The 20,589-nt window shown below is 42.1% G+C and overlaps 1 protein-coding gene across 1 annotated transcript in view; it reads right to left on the bottom strand.

Annotated features, from left to right (window-relative positions):
• Positions 1-1,675: 1,675 nt before the first annotated feature.
• The window catches only part of sema4c (sema domain, immunoglobulin domain (Ig), transmembrane domain (TM) and short cytoplasmic domain, (semaphorin) 4C), an 89,436-nt gene continuing 70,522 nt past the window's right edge, over positions 1,676-20,589 (bottom strand). The window contains 10 exon segments of the mRNA XM_054611263.1: positions 1,676-2,906; positions 4,978-6,893; positions 6,896-7,543; positions 7,773-7,864; positions 8,187-8,344; positions 10,231-10,346; positions 13,486-13,699; positions 14,236-14,380; positions 16,312-16,487; positions 18,706-18,857. Coding sequence (XP_054467238.1) covers positions 6,649-6,893; positions 6,896-7,543; positions 7,773-7,864; positions 8,187-8,344; positions 10,231-10,346; positions 13,486-13,699; positions 14,236-14,380; positions 16,312-16,487; positions 18,706-18,857 — 1,946 coding nt within the window. The 3' untranslated portion in view covers positions 1,676-2,906; positions 4,978-6,648.

Here is a 20,589-nt window from a genome sequence, read left to right as displayed (position 1 = left end):
TGCAACTGTGAGCCTCTCTCCACAGCTGGGACTGTCGACCACATGAAGCATGTGGCTTCTTCTGTTGACAGCAGGCAAGGCTGTGCAAGTCGATGGTGGCTTGACTGCTGTTGTTCTTTTGCAGCAAAGGCTGGGGAAATGAAAGTTTCGAACTTAGCAGGTGAAGTAAGTCGGTGTATGTATGAGTTCCTCCTCAGAATGACATGTTTAAAATTTGAAAAACTGAAAAGAATTACCAACTCAATGATACATGGAGTCTTATAGTGTTGGTCCGGCCTACATTTGCTAATCATCCCTACTAATCCTTTAATATTGGGTTGTGAGTTATGATGTTTCTACATAGGCTTTTAAAACTTTCTACGGTATATATTGCGTCAATGCCTTCATTTTATGACAGTAGTTATATTTCAAATGATATAACTGTCTTCATTTAAGGGGTAATAAACTCAAGTACCCATTAACACCACTCCCCTTGTTCCAAATTTGTTGGTTTAAGCTGATTTCAAGTTCGATGTAAATTAACAGTATCATCATCCTGAAGGTGGATATTGTTACTATATTCTTTTATAGAAGACATAAGAATTGCGTGGAATTGTAGATATTAAGGTAAACATCCAGAACCCAGCGCTTAAAACTATTTATTTTACTTCTCTGCTCTCATGTGTCTTATGAAGTCAGCCTATTGTCAGTTATCATGACAATAAATAACCATCCGTCTCACACCAGTTTGTATTTTGTCTGTTTGTTTCCTTCTTTAAAACAAGTATGTGCATACACATATTTTTGTCCCAAACATACCTGCATAAGTACCCCTTGAGGTACAAGCACCTTGGTTGGGATTCATTTGTTAAAAATGTTTAAACACTATGCAGTATTTGCCTTCATGTTATGTATGTTGAAGTACTTCAGTGATTTAGTGATGCTCTTCCAAAACATTTGGGAACTCATAAGTCACCTGACTGATGAGTTGCAGAAAAATAAGATGAAAGAAGACTTCAGGCGAACCCAGCAGCAGGAGGTAGGTGAGTGTTAAGCCCACATCTTCACAGAGACCCGGCTCCATCGTTCTTCCTGGAACAAGCTACACTTGACAGGCATACAGCAGGAAAGAGCACAGGACTCCGGTGGGATGAGAGGAGGTGGACTCTGTGTTTACATCATTATGCTTGGTGCTCAAACACAGTCAGTTGATGGGCAATGTTTTCCTCATGTTGACTTTTGAATGTGAAATGATCTGCCCAGAGAATAGTTTTTGGTGCTGCTGTTTACATTCCTTAACATGGAAATACAAAAATGCACTTCAGTCATGTACTACTGTTTTTTGTTTTGTTTTGTTTGTCATGTGATTGTTGTTTTACAAATGGGCTACAACTGAATTTCCATTGTGCAGCCATGTGTTGCATGATGACAATAAATTATCCTTGAATCCTTGTCTCCAAGCTCAGGCCGAGATAACACTGATGACATCACCATGACATCATCAGGGTCATTTTCTCAGACTCTGTAGAGCCAAAGAAAATATTTCACTACTGTTATCACAAGATAAGTAGTACTTTTTATGACTAGTTCACTGTGTAACATTGGTGTACTTCCTTCTTAACAAACAAGATCACACACCTGGAGTATATCTCTATTTTTATTTGTGTGTATATACACATATAAAAAATAAGGACATATGTACAATGATAATAAATATCAACACATTTTTACAAGTGAAATAAGTTACTGAACATATTTTAAAAACAAACATAAAAGATCAATAACAGACGAGGCAAAAAAAAATGGGGCAAAATAAAATCAGGTTGATAATAGAATAATACAAATAATAATGTGAGAAAACAGCAGAACTTAAAGCCATGTATGGGAGAAAATATTATGAGCATTCAAACATGTAGGAACTGAAGAAATGCACATAAAGTACATTACACATGCATTTTTCTCGAACTTGAGACCTGTATTCCTTTATCTTTTAGTTCTTTGCAACATGTTCTATTAAATAAACTGCCTAATTGTAAAAGGGAAATATATTATAAGACATAACCAAGTACCAGTGTAAAGAGCTAACGTGTTTTAGCTAAATGCTTCAGGGGATGTAATAATATAAAGTGGGCACATTCGATCACTGATCTGCTTTTGAATCAACAGATACGTTTTTTGGTTTTTAGGAGCTGACAAATTAAATAATGGTTAAACTTTTGGTACATTACTCAGCCTTTCATAAAGGGAGGGGATAAAGAATCAGGTCGAGCAGATCACTACTGACATAAACAGGAAGTAAACAGGAAGTCCATCAGCCTCAAGACACTTTGCTTGAGGGAAAAGGGAAAATTCTGCTGCAGATACAATATGCAGAGAGGTTGCAGACATCAGCTCAGTGTAGCAAAGTGGACGGACTGCTGAGACTTAAATATCGATCTGGAATCAAATAAAATTAATTTAAGTATTTCAACAAGAACAAAAGCAACTGCAGTCTACTTTGGCTTATCCAAAAGGTGAAGAGGCACAGAAAAAGTAAACATGTTAAAAATGCAGCCATGAATTCCTGTACAACCCTTGAACCATAAAATCAGACATTTATACACAGTTTTTTTTTTCAAAGAGAGCATTAATGTTCCACACTATTAGTGTCTGTAAAAGTCCAAAAATGGCTGATCAAAGTGATGCACTTGTACAAGGATGATCATATCAAAGATGTGCAGTCCACTTGCAGAGGATCATGCAACGTTAAGATGGAGTGCTGATGGCTGAGTACCTCTTCAACCTTGGGATACATTTTTTGATATTCTACATCTCTCTCAGCGCTCTGTACACAGTGGGGGCAAAAACAAGGTATTCTTGGCCTCCCCTTCCTTTTGCTGTGCTCCTCTGGTCCCGACAGACATGTCCCCAAGAAACAAAAGCCACCCCTGATGGACAAAGCACAGAAAGAGGACAAAATAATGTTAATTTAGTAACATCAAACATATGCTGTTTTCCCTGTATTTTAAATATTCCTTGAAATAGGATCAGAAAGTCGTTTATATTTTTTTCATCACCTTGGAACACATCACATTCTCGACAGTTGGTGCTTTGGATAATTTATTCTGATACTTCATACTAGCACTTCATTATACCCTCCTGAGTATTAAAGGTGACAACAATATATATGAGGGGATATGAGAATTTGCAGCAACTAATAACATTTTTGGTTATTTTCCAGTTAGGAGTAGAAGATTGGAATGAAATGGTTCCATATACTGTCTGAATCTTGCAAGCAGAACATTGATATTAAACAGATATTTCAGTCCGACAAAAGGTCTTCCTAAGGTCAACTTATTTTGATCCTTGTCAGATTGAAACGTTTTCTCCTTTATGAAATCTTCTAGTCACTGGCTTCAGGCAGTGCGGGTCCTTTTCTTATCTTTTGCCATGAAAGTTTCTGATGCACCAGTCCCCTCAAGACTTTAATAAAAGTGTGCACAAGGACAGCTTTGAAGAGAAGGAGACTCAAATCATTGCAGAACATTTGATGTTAGCAGCTCTGTGGGGCTGTACTTTCTACTAAACCTCCTACAAAATGCAAACTATCTAACAATAGGATAGGTAGATGCATTGAGCTTAACAAATACATTTTGATTTGAAACAGTTAACAATGCTGAGAGGTAGTCTAACATTTTATACAATGTCTATCTAAATTAAAAAACAAACATGTCTGTTCTTAGCTGGTACTATCTCCTCTGGTCGATTCAGTAGCACACAATAAACTATACAGGTCACAGGTTAGGCCTTTAGTGCATGTGAAGGACTTAACAAATGTATTTTATTTGAATGCAACTTTCCCAAATCTCACATTGAGTAAATACAGTGGATATAAAAGGAAGCTAAAGTTTAAATCTGCATTAGCTTGTGACTTTGTGTTGAGTTGCAATTTTCCCCGTAGCAAACACGGTGACAGGTTAACCTACACTTGACCCACATGTGAGCAGGTTGATTGACATCAAACGCAGCCTGGAGATGAAAGCCCTTCCTGATATCTCTTCACTGCCATGGATAAAAGCCAGAATTTAGAAAAGCATCTCTGCTGAAGTGATTTGACTTTTGAAAACTAGAGCTAATCAAAATGCGAGACATCGTCATAATATGTTAAACGCGGGACACCTGGTCACCCCAGGTAGCTGGCTGTGGTGTTTGATCTATTTAGTCGACAGAAGATAGGCTGAAATAATATCATTTTGTATGATTGTAATAAAATCAGTCTTCTGACCGTGGACAATGCTAGTCTCTGCAAGATAATCTGTATCGTCTCATCGTTTAAATTAAGATTGACATTTGGGGAAATGCACATATTGGCGTTTTTGCCGACAGTCAGATGAAGAGATTAATACCACTCACAAGCCTGTCAGCTAAATCTGGAGCTGGAGCCAGTTAGCCTAGCTTAGCACAAAGACTGACAACTAGGGTAAACAGCTAGCCTGGCTCCGTCTAGAGGACATGCAAACCTGCCAGCATCTCTAAAGCTGACTAATTAACACATTATAACTCCTTTTTTAGTGTAAAACAGCAAATTGCAGTTCGGGGGCGGGGGGGTTACATGCCAGAACATTCCTTGGCCAGGAGAGAAACCTTTGTTGGGTTTGCAACTTTTTTTTTACACTTAAGTTCAATCAACAAGATGTGTTTATTTAGTTTTATTTTATTTATTTACCATTGGAAAGAGCCATGTTTTCCCATGCTTTTAGTTTTTTATGTTAATTTACCTTACGGCCTCATAGTTACGTCCCATAGCTTTATTTTGAATGGACAGATAGAAAAGTGGTATTGATCTTCTAATCTAATTCTCAACAAGGAAACAATATGTTGCCTATTCCTTTTAGTGATAAGTCGAGCAAAGGGACAGGGAGATAAATAAACTAAATAATTCTCTAAATTGCACTGAGCAGCCAAAAAGGCAAAATTGGAAATCATTGTTTGCATGAATTTAATTAAGTGGAACAATACCTTTCACTGGTTCACGGCTGCTTCCCGCCTGGAGCCAGCAGTTTGTCGGCATGGCAGCAATCAGTCTGTCTATTCGTCCATCAACACTGATGTGTGTGTGTGTGTGTGTTCTTTTTGTGTCGGTGTGTTTTACAGTGCTCTTCCTCTGTATAAGTCCACAGTAGCCCCGGGTCAGTCTCTGGGCATCGGTTATGGGGAGGGGAGGTTTAAGGGTGCGTCGCAAACACACTGTCGTCCAGGTTGGTTGGCATTCAGAGGACTGTGAGTGTGTCAGTGTGTGTGTGTTTGTGTGCGTGTAGGAGGGGTTGTTTCCTTCTTGGCAGTGCAAGTTACCATCCTCACCGTACACATACAATATAAAGCACTTATAGAGACATCCACAGCGGTCGCAACAGTGACGGTTCAACTACATTCTCCTTCGCCTAATGTCTTCACGTCAGCTTCAATTTGGAATTAAGTGTGCAGTTATTGTCCCGCTGCTAAGAGCTGAATGCAAATAGCCCACGTCCCAAAAGTCGGCTCAGCCAAAACACATATCTGTAACACACTCTGACTCTGATGAATGTTGTTTGGAGTGCATTTGTAGTATATCGGACTCGAAGGTGCGTGTGAAGGTCACCGTGAAGGCCTTGAGCGAGGAATGTAAGCCCCTCACATTGTCACTCACAGAGGGGAGCCGTTAGTCACTTGGTAACCGTTTGAACACTGCTGTAGTCGGTAAGACGTAGAAAAAGAACGACAAGAAATGTCTTAATTCAAACCAACCATCACAACAAATGAAAGTGGAAGGGATCAAGGACTTTCTCAGGGGGGTAAATACAACATGGTGGGGGTGGGTTTTTGAATTGAGCAGAGAAAGTCTTGAGAGATTGTCCTTCATTCAACCCCCCCCCCTTTGCATCCTTCACTCCAATTCACTTCATTTTCCATTTAATTTCCTCTCTCTTTGTCTCTTGCTCTCTCTCGTCTCCTCTCTGCCCCTCGCAGAGCTCCTGCTTCGGGGACATGATTGTCGTCTTGCTTCGAGATTAATTAGTCTTTTTATACCGCTCTCGCACTCTTGGCTCACAAATATAAAAAGGGAAGACACGCTTCCAGTATTTAAGTGCAGTAAGCTGAAAAAGTCTCAAAAGGAACAGAAGGGCAGAGCATCAGTTCAATATTTCCAGTCAGTTGCACTTTGCCATTCGTCAACTGGTTTCAGCAAAGGGGCTAAAAAGCCTCTTGGTCCACTCAACAACAAAAAAAGAAAGTGTGCCCTTCAGAAAAACATGTAACGCCATTTGTTTGATTTCCATGCTTGAGGTGTTCTCCTCCGCGCTCAGCCTTTTTTAAATACACAATTTACACAAGTGGCGATTGCACAGAGGAAGCAGAAAAAAAAGCCACAACCATGACTGCATGTTGCCCGGAACATAATAATTAAAGGAGTGCATGTTGGCCAACACAGTGTATGAGTGTTTATATTTAACATGCTGTGTGCTATAAATGTCAATATTGAGCATAACAGGCATTGGCAGAGCGAGAGAGAGAGAGAGAGAGAGCATGGGGGGGGAATTAACAGCCTGTCACTGAAATAGAGAGAGAGAGAGAGAGCAGGCATCCTCAAAAGGAGGGAGGTAGGTTGGTTGTTTTGTTTTTTCCAACTCATGGAGACGGAGGAGGACAGGCCTAGACCGACGACTCCTCGGGGTTCGCGTCGGGCAGCACGCTTCTCTGCTGCAGAGTGCGTCTCAGCTCTTCCTTGAAGGGGCTGGAGTAGTCGTTCCCGCTCACGCCCAGACCCCCGAGCCCGCCGCCTCCAGCGCCAGCCCCGCTAGCCCTCTCCTCCCCTGCTGTGCTCAGGTTGAGGCGGATGTAGCCGTTGCTACCTGAGCCCCTAATGTTGGTGAGGCTGAGACGGCTGGGGAGTGGATGGGCTGGCCGGGAATGGCGCTGGGTGACGCCGTGCTGCTGACGCTGCTGGGCCCCAGGGCGTGACCGGGAACGATCTTCAGCGAGCCGTCCGAGTAGTAGTAGTTAGCGCCCGTCTCCCAGAAGCGGTCCTCGTCGGTGGGCATCTTGCTGGGCACAAAGGTGGGTGGCTCCTTGGGCAGGGTGATGGGGTAGACCAGGGTGCTCTCGAGAGGCTTCATGTCAGCTCCCTTTCCCAACGCTAGCTTCAGCCTCCGGCGCAAGTAAAGAGCCGCGACAAGGAGCAACAGGCACGCCGCTCCGAGGGTGATGACCAGCACCCAGAAGAGCCCCATGCTGCTGTCTGGAGCCCGGGCCTCCATGAAGACCGGAGCGCTGGCTACCACGGCTACCTGGTAGCGCTCCGTCTGGAACTTGACCCCCTGCTCCTCAGAGTAGCAGATGTAGCGGCCCGCTTGCATCTGGCCCGCTTCGGGGACGACGAGGGCTTTGAGGGTCCGGTCGAAGCGTGGCCCTCCGGCCTCGGGGTCACCCAGCATGAGCTCACGTTCATTGAGAACCCAGAAGGGCTGAGCCAGGTTGGAGACCAGCTGGCAAGGCAGAACCATGTCGGACCCCACCACCACCGTAACGTTCCTCAGACGGGAGTGCTCTGGAGAGGAAAAAGAGGAGAGTTTAAAGACTCCAGGAAAAAGTTTTAGTATTATTAGTATTCATATTCTACATCAGCCAGCTCTCTTCTGTTTAATTCAATTTATTCAGCTCAATCCAAATGTATTCACTCAGTTCAAAAAATTCTCTTTTACGGCTACTGACTTGCTCCTGCAGTGACAGTCAATTCCCACAAGGGGCCACTACTGAGGTATGGGCCCCTTACTCACCAGGGCTGGGGATGGAGACAGGCTTATCAAACTTGGCTTTCCCCCGGCTGAACCTTTCCAGCATGAGGTCCTGTGAAAGGGAGGAGGTGGACCTGGAGGTTGAAAAGGGCAGGAAGAAGAGCAGAAGATTAACAATGGTCTCACCAAGTAGTACAGTCGTAATAATACTAATACTCAAAAAAACCTGAATCTATAAAAAAAATCATCAAACTAACTTTTAGTGAATATTTAAGCTACAAAATAACTGCAAAAGTCCTTCAGTAGACTATAAAGTTAAGGGGCACACAATATCCAAATACTGTTTCAGGAGCTTTTCCAATATATTTTTTTTAAAATACCAATAACAAGCCTTTCATATTATGTATGTTTAGTTTATAGTATGAATGCATGGGTGCACACAGGTGCTCGTCTCACCCTCGGTGGAGGTCGATGCGGACGCAGGCCCGACCCTCGCTGTCCCAAGCACAGTAGGGGTCCCGGGCGAGCAGACAGTCGGGCTGAGACTGATAGCGGCTGCAGTTGGCCAAGGGCAGCTGGAGCACCTCAGAACGAGAGCCGATGTACAAGTACTTCTACAGACAAACAGCGAGAGAGGAAGAAGAAGAGGAAGACAAAGAACAGATCCAGCCGTCACCCAGAGACAGAAACCAGAGAGGGATGGAAAACAAAGAGAAAGATAAACAGAGAGAGAGAGAGAGAGAGACTCAGTTAGGAGTTATAGGAGATAATGGGATAATCACTCTCAATTACAATAACATTCACCCGCCTGACCCTCTTCCAATCCAATCTAGATCGCACTCTTTTTGCGAAAGCTGTTATAAAAAGGTCTGGTCGCGGCTAAGCCAGTGTTAATGAGATAAGCATTGGGCTTTAGGGCCGGGGACGCCCCGTCAAAACTGCATCGATCGGCGGACATGAAATTGTAGAACCGCAGGGACACGGCCGGTGTCAACACACATGCTCGGTTGACAGGACAGGGACATTGAGAAAACAACAGGGGCAGAGGTTCAATTCCCCGCTGAGGTGAGGGATTGTAATTACTGTTATTGTGAAGAGGCTTTTTGGGATTCATGAGGCGACACTTGATCTGAAAAAGGGCAATGTTAATAAAAACATCTGCTGAGTGGCAGCGGGCCAGTGGCACCGGGCGGACTGCCTGTCAGTGGATCTATGATTGTAAGTGTCTGGTATTAAAATGAACAGCAGAAGACAAAGTCATACTGTTAGCATTGAATACCAATGAAAAAATGATGCAACAGCAGAGCAAGCTAACTGAACCCCGAAACTATACTTTCGAGGGATATGATCAGGGGAAGTAAAGAACCGAGCGAGTTGTGCCAGCAAACTTGGCTAACTTTCCCCCCTGAGAGACCATTAAGAGTTCTTATGTTTCCAAAAGACAGGGAAAAAAATGCATCTAGGAGTCCATGACGATAACTTGACCATGGCTATGCTGTACTGTACTGAGAACGAGCAGCTGGAAACTAAAATGATCAAAGAAAGAAGAGCTGCTTTTTTCTATTTCTACTAAAATCCCTCTTGCCTTAATTTGTTGAATTGAATCTAGTCTGTTAACATGTTCTTATGAAAAATGTTAACAGACAGAGATGAATCAACTGAGATGCCAACACAAGACCTTTTTGACTTGAAAATATATGTCTCATTTTGCTTAACTCAATTGAAGTGATGTATCTTAAAGGTATCCTGCAGTGACTTAGAACCCCTTTCCCCACAATTTGCTGACATCAGAATTGAAGGGCTGGATCCTAGAATTTCTTTATCTTTCAGAAACAGACAATGCGCCAATCAAGCCTACTTTACGCTGTGATTGGTTTGCTGTGCGGAGGTGAGAAAGTCAGATTTAGATCGCTCTCCCATTCTCTCTTTTTGCATTTTATTTGTCAAATTTTAGTTAAACCAACTGCAATGCCCTCCTGATGTTTATATGAGTATCACGTCTCTCTGTGACTGCCATCTTTTTATTTTTGGAGCATTTAAACTTTATCAGATAGCGATAGTAGAGAGAGATGACAGAAAATGATGATGGCCAGCTTATCACACTGCCATTGAGTGTGGCAGTGCTATAAACATTTTCCAATCGGGGAGATGGTCACAGTTGACGAGACAGAGGTTGAGACTTTCAAATGTCTGGTTTGGGTCAAGCTCCAAAAAACGCTAGATGCATCTTTTTTGTTACACCCCTGCCTGTGAGGTTATTACCCACATTTTCAAACTTAATGCCTTCATTATCTCATGCAGCCTTTCCATTAAAGGGCATAATTCAAGCTAACCCAGGTGACATCATCAGGGGATATTTTCTTCCAAAACCACAATGACATAACTGTTTTGGTTCCCTGTGAATAGTGTATACGTCTGCATGTGTAAAACTGCTGCAACTCCCCTTGAATTACAAAATGAAGTGAAATAACAGGCGGACATGCTCTCCCTTTGTCCTCACCTTGGAGTGGGAGATGGTCAGGCTGTCCACTGGCTGGGCCGTCTCAAACAGCTGGATCTCCTCTATCACGTGGGCCTCGGAGCCCAGGATCACCACCCTCTGGAGCCAGCCCTCCGCTGCAGCACACAGGAGAGAAAGAGGAAGGAGGAGTCAGCTACCTTCACCACTGTTCAGTCAAACTCTCACTTCAAGTTCCCTTTAGTACACTAGACTCTCTTTATCTGACTAGGGTACGTTTTTCTCTGCATGAATAAACACAAATCTTCAAACAGAGTCCCGATACAGAATAGCCAACACAAAAGATGTACACCTTTGACAGCAGAACAGATCATTTGAATATCATTTATATGATATTAAGAAGTATTTATAAACATGCACCTGCGACGGCACAACAGTTCATTTGAATAATAAAAATCTGATTTAATCAATTTGCCTGTACAGCTGTGACTGCATACCAATGAATTTAAATATTAAGGATCTGCAAACAAACACCTGCTGTGACTGCACAGTATTTTATTTAAATATAAATGCTTTTCAAAAACATGCAACTGTGATTGCATAGAAGTTCCTTAAAATATTAATGGTGAGATATTATAATACACAAACACACTCCTTTGATGCCATAACTATTGATTTGAATATTTATGTGAAAATGTCAGCCCTGAAAAAAGTCTATAAAACAGAAGGGCTCTGCGGTCACATACAAGAAAACAAATTCACATAGAGCTGCAGTGTCATCAAGTTGTCTGCAACTTTCATCAACTTCAATTTGTGAAACTTTAACGGCAGCTGCACTAGAACGTCATGCAACTCTGCAACTGAGAGACAGAAAATGAAAAAGGAAATTACTTCTCCTGCCAGAACCGAGTCCAGCTCAGCAAGAAAACGATCTAAAGGTGAATTTAAAAAAGTCAAGACGCTGTTCCCGGCCTTTTTAAGACCTTGGGTAAAGGTAATATCATCAGAGACATTTGTAGACTTTTTTTTTTTATGTGGTGTTTGGGGAGTTGATGCTGGAGGAAGAGGAAGAGGAGATCCTGTGCTCCTCCTTTCATGTACGGCATTGTGAACAAGTTGAGATCCCCTGTGATGAAAAGCGTTTCAGGCACAGCTGGTGGGGTGACCTTGATGTGTGTGTTTGTGTGTGTGTGTGTATGTGTGTGTGTGTGTATCCATGGATGGAGTAGTGTTACGTGCTGACATGTTCTTTTTTTGTGTGGCCCTCTCGATTAAGAGACTGTCACAGATAATATGAAAAGCTAACTCGGTAGCCGACGGGAGGCTTGAGGGTAAAACACACACATATATACAGACATAGCAAACTGCATATCATCACACTCGCGGCGTCAGGGACCAGTGTCGGCTAATCCCTCAATCCTGTAGCCTGTTTTTTTTCGTTAAAAAAAAGTCTTGAAAAGTGCTACCTCTTTCTCTCTTTCACATCAGCTGTCGCTATGCCGCAGCTAATAGCTAATCAAGCCTGCAGCCCAATTGGCACTATGAGCGCACGTCTGCCAAGGGCCCTGTTGAGTTTGTGCTGTGAAGCACGGCAAGCGGGGATGACTGCACTTGGCTTGGGAAGCGTGAGTGTGTTCATCCCTGTGCGTTTGTGTGTATATCAATTTGTGAGTGTGTTACCCACGTGTGTGCAATGTGTGTGTGTGTGTGTGTGTGTGTGTGTGTGTGTGGACATGTGTGTGTTGGTTCGCGTGTGTGTCCGGGGTTGGCCTCCCAGCTTGCCAGCAGAGAAGCCCCGAGTCCGCTGTTGTCGCACTGTCAGTTTCCACAGTCGCTCTGCTGCTGCAGTGATCAGAATGGTAAGTAGTTGAGGAGTCGCTCTCCATTCATGAGATGGGCTGCATTCAAATTCACATTGCCTGGAATCCTCTGTCGGATCTGTGTTATTAAAGATTAAGGCTCCGGGAGGGCCGGCTGATTTCCAGATCCGTGCCAAAACAGGACACCTGCATATGGGCCTGATGGCCACGACTGGAGATTAATTAAGTCGCGCATACGTAGATGTTTCCTTTGATGCATGAAGATGGATCTCAGCATGCAAATCAAGTCCTTAATTGAAACCCAGCTGAAGTCTGGCCAGATGGCATGTTGTTTTGTGCCACCATACCTAATGCCAGTACCTGTCCCTGTCTGCTGCCATGGCCTGTAAGCTTTCATCTCTTCAACAAATATTGAGTGCAACTCCCCCCAACACACCCACACACACACACACACACCAACCCAAACACACACAACACACAAACACACACACTCACAACACACACACACACACACACACACACACACACACACACACACACACACACACACACACACACACACACACACACACACACACATGCACACAGACATCAACACACACTCACCAACAGGGAGGGGAATTTGAGCATAGACTGTGTGCCTACAATGAATTTTCACTGCCACATTGAGAGTATGCCATGCATAAGGAGGTGGGCAAAGTTACAGGAACACCATACACTGTATAATGAAATCCAAAACAACAAACCTGCAAAAAATATTCTTTAAGCTTGAATTTATGTATGTATACTGTATCATAAAAGTGACAATTCAACACTATTTTTTAAAGCTGGCAAGTGTGGTGTTGTCTTTACCTGCATTGTATTTGAAGAGGCTGTTGTTATTTTGTCCCAAAAACATGAAATGTATGTTTAGAAAAGGCTTAACTCTCTGAAGGAAATTGAAGTGTGCTAACTTTAAGTACTAACACTATAACCAGGTTAAAATATCTTAAAGCGTTAAACACACATAATGTAATTTCTGCCGATATGGGGTCCCTCAATCAAAACAGTGATGAAAGACGGACTTTTCTGACGTTGTGAAGTAATGTGGGATCATGGGAGTTTCTATTGTAAAACAGTCAGCACTGTCAATGGAAATCTATCTGAAGGGACTCAGACAGAAGTCATGCTAACGGACGAAGCGATCTATTCAGGTTTTTTATATTTTATTCCAATCATTCTAAAGAAATAGCCACAAATAACGTTAGCTAATGTTACATTAACTTCCAATTAACGCTTACTATCCATTCAATTCTCTGACAGAATGAATTTTGAATAAAATTTTAGATTTCTCTGGGTTTGAACAAACATTTGGGAAACTCAACTCTCTCTCTATATACATAGCATAGGTCTAGTTGTTTTTTAGACATTTCAATGCGGAAATGTTACATAGCCCATTATTATAAAATAGCCTATTATACCCTCATGTAGTTTGTACCTGTGCCGATGAACAGCATGTTGTACGCCCGCTGGTCCAGGGCGCTAACCCGATCCACCGCCAGCCGGGTGAAGTTGACGCCCTTGGTGAGCAGCAGGGGGCGAGCCAGAGCTTTGTCCTCCATCAGCGGGTGCTTCTTGGCAAAGTTGAGCGTGGCGTCAGGCAGCTGCAGAGAGCTGTTGTAGCCGTTCTCCCTGTCTGAGTTAGTTATACACTGCAGCAAAGACAGAGGACAGAGAGACGGGGGAGGGAGGAAAGGAATGGAGGGAAGGACGAAGGGAAGAGTGAGAGGATCCAAGAAGGAGAAAGAGGTGAGGAACCTTCTTAGCTGCAGCTGGCACAGGTTGGCATGACTTGCTGGCGTTGAGATGACTCCCTCCCTCCCGCTTTCTTTCCCTTCCTCTCCATCTTTACTTCCCTCTCCCTTTCAAATCCGCCTGCCATCACATCCCTTCCCCTGCCTCCTTTCCTTTCGTCCTGGATCATTACCTTCTTGGCTTTTCGTGTCGTGCCAGCTCTTGCTCTTTTCCACTTTCATCGCTACAGTACCCCACGCCACCCATTTATACTTCCCTGCCTCCCTCTTTCATTATCCCTCCTCTGCCCACTTATGTCTCCCCCTTTGGTGCAGTAGTTGACAAAAAAAAAACCCCCATACATTTTAGAATAAAACTTTTGCTTCCTAAAGTTGCCTGGAAACATTTACCAAACATCTCATATCATATCAGTTCTGGGCTCCCAGTTCCTTACCGATCCAGGCCGTGGGACAGGGACAGCACCGGTGTAGCGCCCCCACCTTTGAGATGCCTCCCTGTACTCTTTGTAGGATCCTTCAAAAACCTTCTTCACATCGCTGATCTGGTACTGGCACACGGCCGACACATCCACGTCACCCCTGAAACATGGAGACAAGGCGGGGAATCAGCAGTGTGTGGCAGTGAAAACTGAGAGACGGATTACCTGTCATATACACTTGTGGAAAATGTGTCTTTTCAGTAGCAAACAGCTTTTGGATTCAGCACAAGTGGAGCCAGACTAACACGCATGAATATGAGCTATACCATACAGAACAGGGGAATATCGGAAAACATAGCATAGTAAATATATAATACCCACAGTCTATACTGTCACTTATAGAATGAGCTGAAATGATAAAATGTGTTGACACATCTCCATGTTTCTGTGGCAAAGCAAAGTGATGTACATGTAATATATTTACTTGACAGGCCACTGGAATCAATCAGTTGGTGCTGCGACTGAGGTAATGCGTTTAATTTAATGGTAAGGCAAGGGGTGTGGGATCTTGTTTTTTTTACCCAAACCCAATTTTAGACCCAAATTGAGACTGAAATTGTGTATTGACACATGACCCAAGGACATTAAGTCATACTTGCACTCCTCATGTCACAAATATATTTCATTTCCAAACTCATCAGCTGGAAAGACACTTATTTTATTTATCTCTGAAATAGAGTTACTAACATATTGACAAAAAAAGACATATAGTTATGAATTAGCCACTAACGCTGTACATTTGTCCTGTAAGGAAAGTGCTATTCCAGTCCTAAACAGTACTGTTAATGTGCAGCAGTGCCACGGCTTTTAAAAGATGAACGTCGAAAACGAAAAGGACAGCACTGATGTCTTGGCAAGTTAAAAAGCTGGCCAATTCATGTCAGATTATGGCTTGAACTCTTGAGTCATCATTTACATAATGTCCAATTATCTTAATGCCAGGGGACTTTAAGGGATCCCCAGCGAGTCACAGAGAAAAAGGATTAGGAGTTTTTTTTTCAGCTGCAGTACGAACTCTGAATGAGGAAACAAAGCTTGAAGTTCAAAGCTGGTTTGCTTTGCGATATGATATCTCATTGAGGGACACAAAAGACTGACATCAAAGGGTATTACCCGGAGACGGAGAAAGTCTCCATCGTTCCACCCGAAGAGAACCTCCTGCCCTCGCTCCTATTTCTTTGTTGATAAGTGACTCATTAACACATTACAGCTATGTATCGGTCCAATAAACGTCAATCTTTACCCCGCTAATAACACCAGAGTCCCTTTGTAAAACTAAGTTACTATTGTCAACACCAATCACCAGATTGTTGATTTATTAAAACTTGTAATGAAGTTTTCTTTTCAGAAGAAACAAGTCAGAAAAGCTGATTTGACCCTAAACTTATTATTATCAAGCTTTAAACCGACAGATGAGAACAGTGGACATGAACAGAGTCTGTTTTCCCTGCTCAGTCTCACAAAAATGTAATTTACTGTTAGTAATATAACCAATGGTATGATGCGTTTCTGCTCCCAAGACAAAACAAAGGGGGTCATGATACTTAAATTGGAAGGTATAAGAAGAGATGTAAATAATTTGATTCAACCAACGTCTCAATCTCTAGTCTGTTAAAAGTTAAGATGGAATATTTGCAGAGCAGGACCTAATTAAATCAGTCCGATTCTGTTCAGCAAATATGTTCACTATCATCTGAAACAACATTGTTCAAGCACACTTGAGTTGTATCCACTCAAAATAACTCACATTACTCTCAGTTGAAGGCCTATTATATTAAAAGCCCAATTAGACAGCAAATACCTAATCACATAAAGTACATAATTAGAGCTATCATATCAGACCGACTGGCTGACCGGTGATTTTAACAAAAAGCAGGGTAACTGATATGTTGGCAAAGTAATGCAGTGTCTCACCCTGAGATGTGCAGATGGCACATGTAGTAATTAACTCCCATTTTATCCGAGGATGACACTTAAATTGGACTACAGTCTCTCTATTAAACGTCTCTGACAGCGCTCGCTCTGCCTCACCACTGTGCGTGGAAGATGCCGTAGAAGGTGGTCCCCTTCCAGTCCTGCCCCGGCAGTGTGAAGACGGCCCTCAGGTTGTTGAAGGAGACGTGGCGCTCGGGGAGGGAGCACTCCAGCCGGGCTTTCTGGAAGGTGGTCCACTTCTTCTGCAGGGTCCTGGTACCACCCAGATCCCCCTGAGAGAGGACATGTGAGGTCTCGTCAATGGCTGATATGGGTCGAATACATATAAATTCTTTTGGATTATTTGGATTAGTTAAAATTCCCTACAATATGCCTTCATGTGTGCATTTCAGTCAGTTCATTGTGCCTGCTCTGACCTAGTATAGAATAATCAACAAGTCAGAGTCTTATTGCTTGTGTCTTGGCCTTAGAAAAACAATAAGGATATCAATAGTAATAATAATACAAAAAAGAATAACAATAATAAATCATCATAATAATAAATCATTTTGATCAGCTTTATCAACATTAGTGTGATTTATTTTTTTATATTGACAATATTCTAGTATTTGAATGCCTGAACTGTTACAATACGAATGATGGCCAATCAGCCACTGTTAGCATAAATTATTACATTTAAAACATGTATTTATCATTATTATTATTTCCGCTTTCCCTGCTGTACCGAAAACTAGCGAACCGTGACCCCAAAACGGAGGTACATGCCGAACCTCGAATGTTGAGTACCGTTCCACCCCTACTGTACATACACTGTACCTATTCTGTATCTACATAATAAAAACCTGTTCCATCTAAATGAGCTGAGCGAAATGTTGTCATGTTGGAAAAACCTTTTAAGGAGTATTCAGACCCTGGGAAGTTCAAGGGTACCGTTGAAAAGCATAATAATAATAATATTCAATTATACAATGATCATTGCGCATTGATGAGCTGTCCCTTTATATCGTACACTGTGGGCTCAAAAGAGGCCTGTCTGCCACATATGTCTCATTCCTATCATCCTCAGTGATTGCAGCAGTAAAAAAGGAATAAAAAAAAATAAAAACGGCCATAATACCGCAGTGAGATACAGACATTGTGCAGCGGCTGCAACAGCAATATCAGCAGGAGGAGCTAAAATGTTCATTGCTTTAGTACACATCATGTGTGAGCATCTGTTTCTAATTCCATTCAAAGAGCTTTATTGTTCATCACAGCGCCGACATGAAAGGGCACTTACCATAAAACACTGCATATATTGTACACTTAATTAGACGCATCTTCTCAAACTGTTGAAAATCTATTTTGCTCAGTTTAAAAGGTTACTGAGATGATATGTCTGCATGCGTAACTGTAACATGACAGTAAACCTTTGCTGCGTTCACTAAAAAGGTCCCTAAAGCCATACGAAAAAATATAAAGTCACACAGAGTGACTCTCCTCACAGCTAGAAGCAGCTCTGATGTCTGACCATGATCACTGTGGTATATCAGACCTAATCAGTTATCCTAATGAGACCATTAATTAAGCAAATTAAATCATTCATTACCAAATAGCTCGATGTCAATGTAATTGTCTTCAAATAACACATTGTTGGTAAATGGTTGTTTAACTGAAATTCAGGGTGGGACAAATTAAATCACAGGACAGCTATTTTCTCTGTGCTTTATTCTGGTAATAACATTAAACCTTTGAGGTTTCTTATTACATGTATCAGGTCATGTCTGATACAGAACTTACAGTACAGAAAGTATCTTGTTTTGTCATGTTCAAGACACCACTATGCAAAGATAGATGGAGAAGATGATTAGAAGGATGCATACAGCCATATGGCGGTTCAGTTATGACAAAATGTGAACGTAAGCTGTCTATAAAGTTGTGTGCTCTTAGTTTAGGCAGTTTGTATCACTTGCATTAAAATCAAACTAAAAGCAGAGCAAGCTTTGTTGGATCTGAACTGCAAAAAAACAAAACAACCCATTATGTTCACTTAGCTTTGTAAGTAACGTCAGGCTATTCTAAGTGTGGTTTATCAGATTTACAGCTATATATATATTTACTTAATGTATACTGGAGCTGTTGAACAAGTCTACCAGTTACCTCCTTATATGGGCATCTCCTGTTGAAGTCCGTAAGCCCAAAACTCTTAGCAAGTGCTGTCTAATATTATTAAGTGCTCAGAAACAGCTGCCAAAACAGCTGGAGAAAAACTGAAAACAGCTGATTTCAAGCCAAGCATGCATGAAACTGTTTTCCAGACAAAACTAGTTTTGGGGCTTACACATGTCCCTGTGCATTCTTAAATAGTCACCGGCAGATTGATTACGGTTTGAATTAGGTTTTTATCATTAATACACTTCCACAGATAAACCAGTGTGAAGAAGGCAGTTTTGGGAGAATCCTAATAGAATCTGTTTTGGGATCAGTTTTGATTATCAGCTGGTGTATTACCTTGCAGACTCGGGCCACTCTGGCCACAGTGAGCTCGGTGTCACAGTCCAGCTCCAACGCTCGCTCACTGAAGAAGAAGTAGATCTTGTCGTCGTCGCCCTCTTTACTGCCGCTGCTCTCCCTCACCAGGGCTGAACCCACAAAGTCCGGCTCTGCACACACACACACACACACACACACACACACACACACACACACACACACACACACACACACACACACACACACACACACACACACACACACACACACACATTTACACACGGAGTTAAGTATCAAAAAGTGTATTTACACATGCCAGTAAAGACATACATCAAAACAGAACTAATAGACAGTCTCAGCCTCTAGGTGCATTTGAACTGATTCACACCACACACACACACACACACACACACACACACACACACACACACACACACACACACACACACACACACACACACACACACACACACACACATACGTATAGACACACAAGCTTGACACCTCCTTCTGATTCCCCGCTGCCTCTTCTCACCTCTGTCTATTTTTCTATCACCACTCTCTCCTTCTCCTCATATCTCCTCCAGCCATTTCTCGCTCTCTGTCTCTCTATTAGCGGCCCATTTTGTGTTTCTCACTTACTCACATCCATCCCGACTCTCTCAGATTCTCTCTCTATCCAGCCCTCATTAGATTTCGATTGATATGTTTTTTAAAAAGGCGGATGCAGACGTTCAACGAAATTCAACACTTTTATGCAAAAGTATTCATTTTTTTTATAATTACAAGGACACAACCTTCCTTCCAGATGGACTGTTTTTTTCAGCGTAAAAGCCTCTGAAGCAGTATTTTACACCTTCGTGGGACACTACAAATCACTGAAACCCAGGCCAATGAAATGCTCTCAGGCTGGTTAGAAGGTGCTTAAATTTAGGTGAGGCCAGCTCCATTGGTCTAGTTTTTAATAAAAGCTCGGTATCAGCATGAATAACAAACGGACACATCGATCCGAACCTCAGCCTCATCTGTATGTTCCTCCTTCCTCCCCTCAATTTTCCATTCCCCTCACCTATCCCTGTATCGTTTCATCGGCAAGCCCTAATGTCTGTTCTTTCATCAGCTATTTTCCCTGCTGTGACTTCATCCTCTTCTCTCTCCTTCATTTCTCCTCAAGTAGCTCACTCCTTTCTCCACCTCCTCCCCCGACAAAAAAGATAACCATCCTTCTCTATAGCCGAGTCCTGCGCTTCATTTCCTGCAACTCATTCCTTTTCTTTGTCTCTTGTTCTTTTGCATGTTTCTAGCTCATACTTTTTTTTAAATGAAACTCTGTTAAAAAGAAGACTGAGTTATCTCTTACGCGATTAATTTAATTTGAATTCATATTTAATTTGTCGGTGTCGCAGTGTCTTGGAAAACTTAACTGATGCAGAACATTTTAGTTTAATTCAATAGTAATTATTATGAAGTAGATATTTTCTTCTGAACATAATAGTAAAATACAAGTGTACAACTGTGCAAGGCATTCTAGTACTGTAATGGCGTGGTTTCTACGCTGATTGGAACACACAAACACACCCACACACACCCACACACACACACACACACACACACAGTAAGGTGTAAGGAACATTGGCTACAAACGTGAGCATGTGTGGCAACTAACTTACAAAGCTAGTAGCTAGTAGTACTAACAATACCACTAGATGGTATAACTGTGTAGCTATCTTGTGGTAGGTAGCACATAATTTGCTTCTCATTACCAGAGATAGTGTTACGTCCAATTTATCCTTCTCCTTCTTCTCAAAGACTAAATGAAACATATGTCTGGATTTTATCTCTGTTGCTTGTCCACAGAAGCATTCAAGCAGGGTAACATTAGGACGAAATAACATTTTAATT

Source organism: Anoplopoma fimbria, chromosome 13, assembly GCF_027596085.1.
Source record: "Anoplopoma fimbria isolate UVic2021 breed Golden Eagle Sablefish chromosome 13, Afim_UVic_2022, whole genome shotgun sequence".
Taxonomy (NCBI): Eukaryota; Metazoa; Chordata; class Actinopteri; order Perciformes; family Anoplopomatidae; genus Anoplopoma; species Anoplopoma fimbria.
The sequence above is the reverse complement of the archived record's forward strand: the minus strand, read 5'-3'. Positions and strand labels throughout refer to the sequence as shown.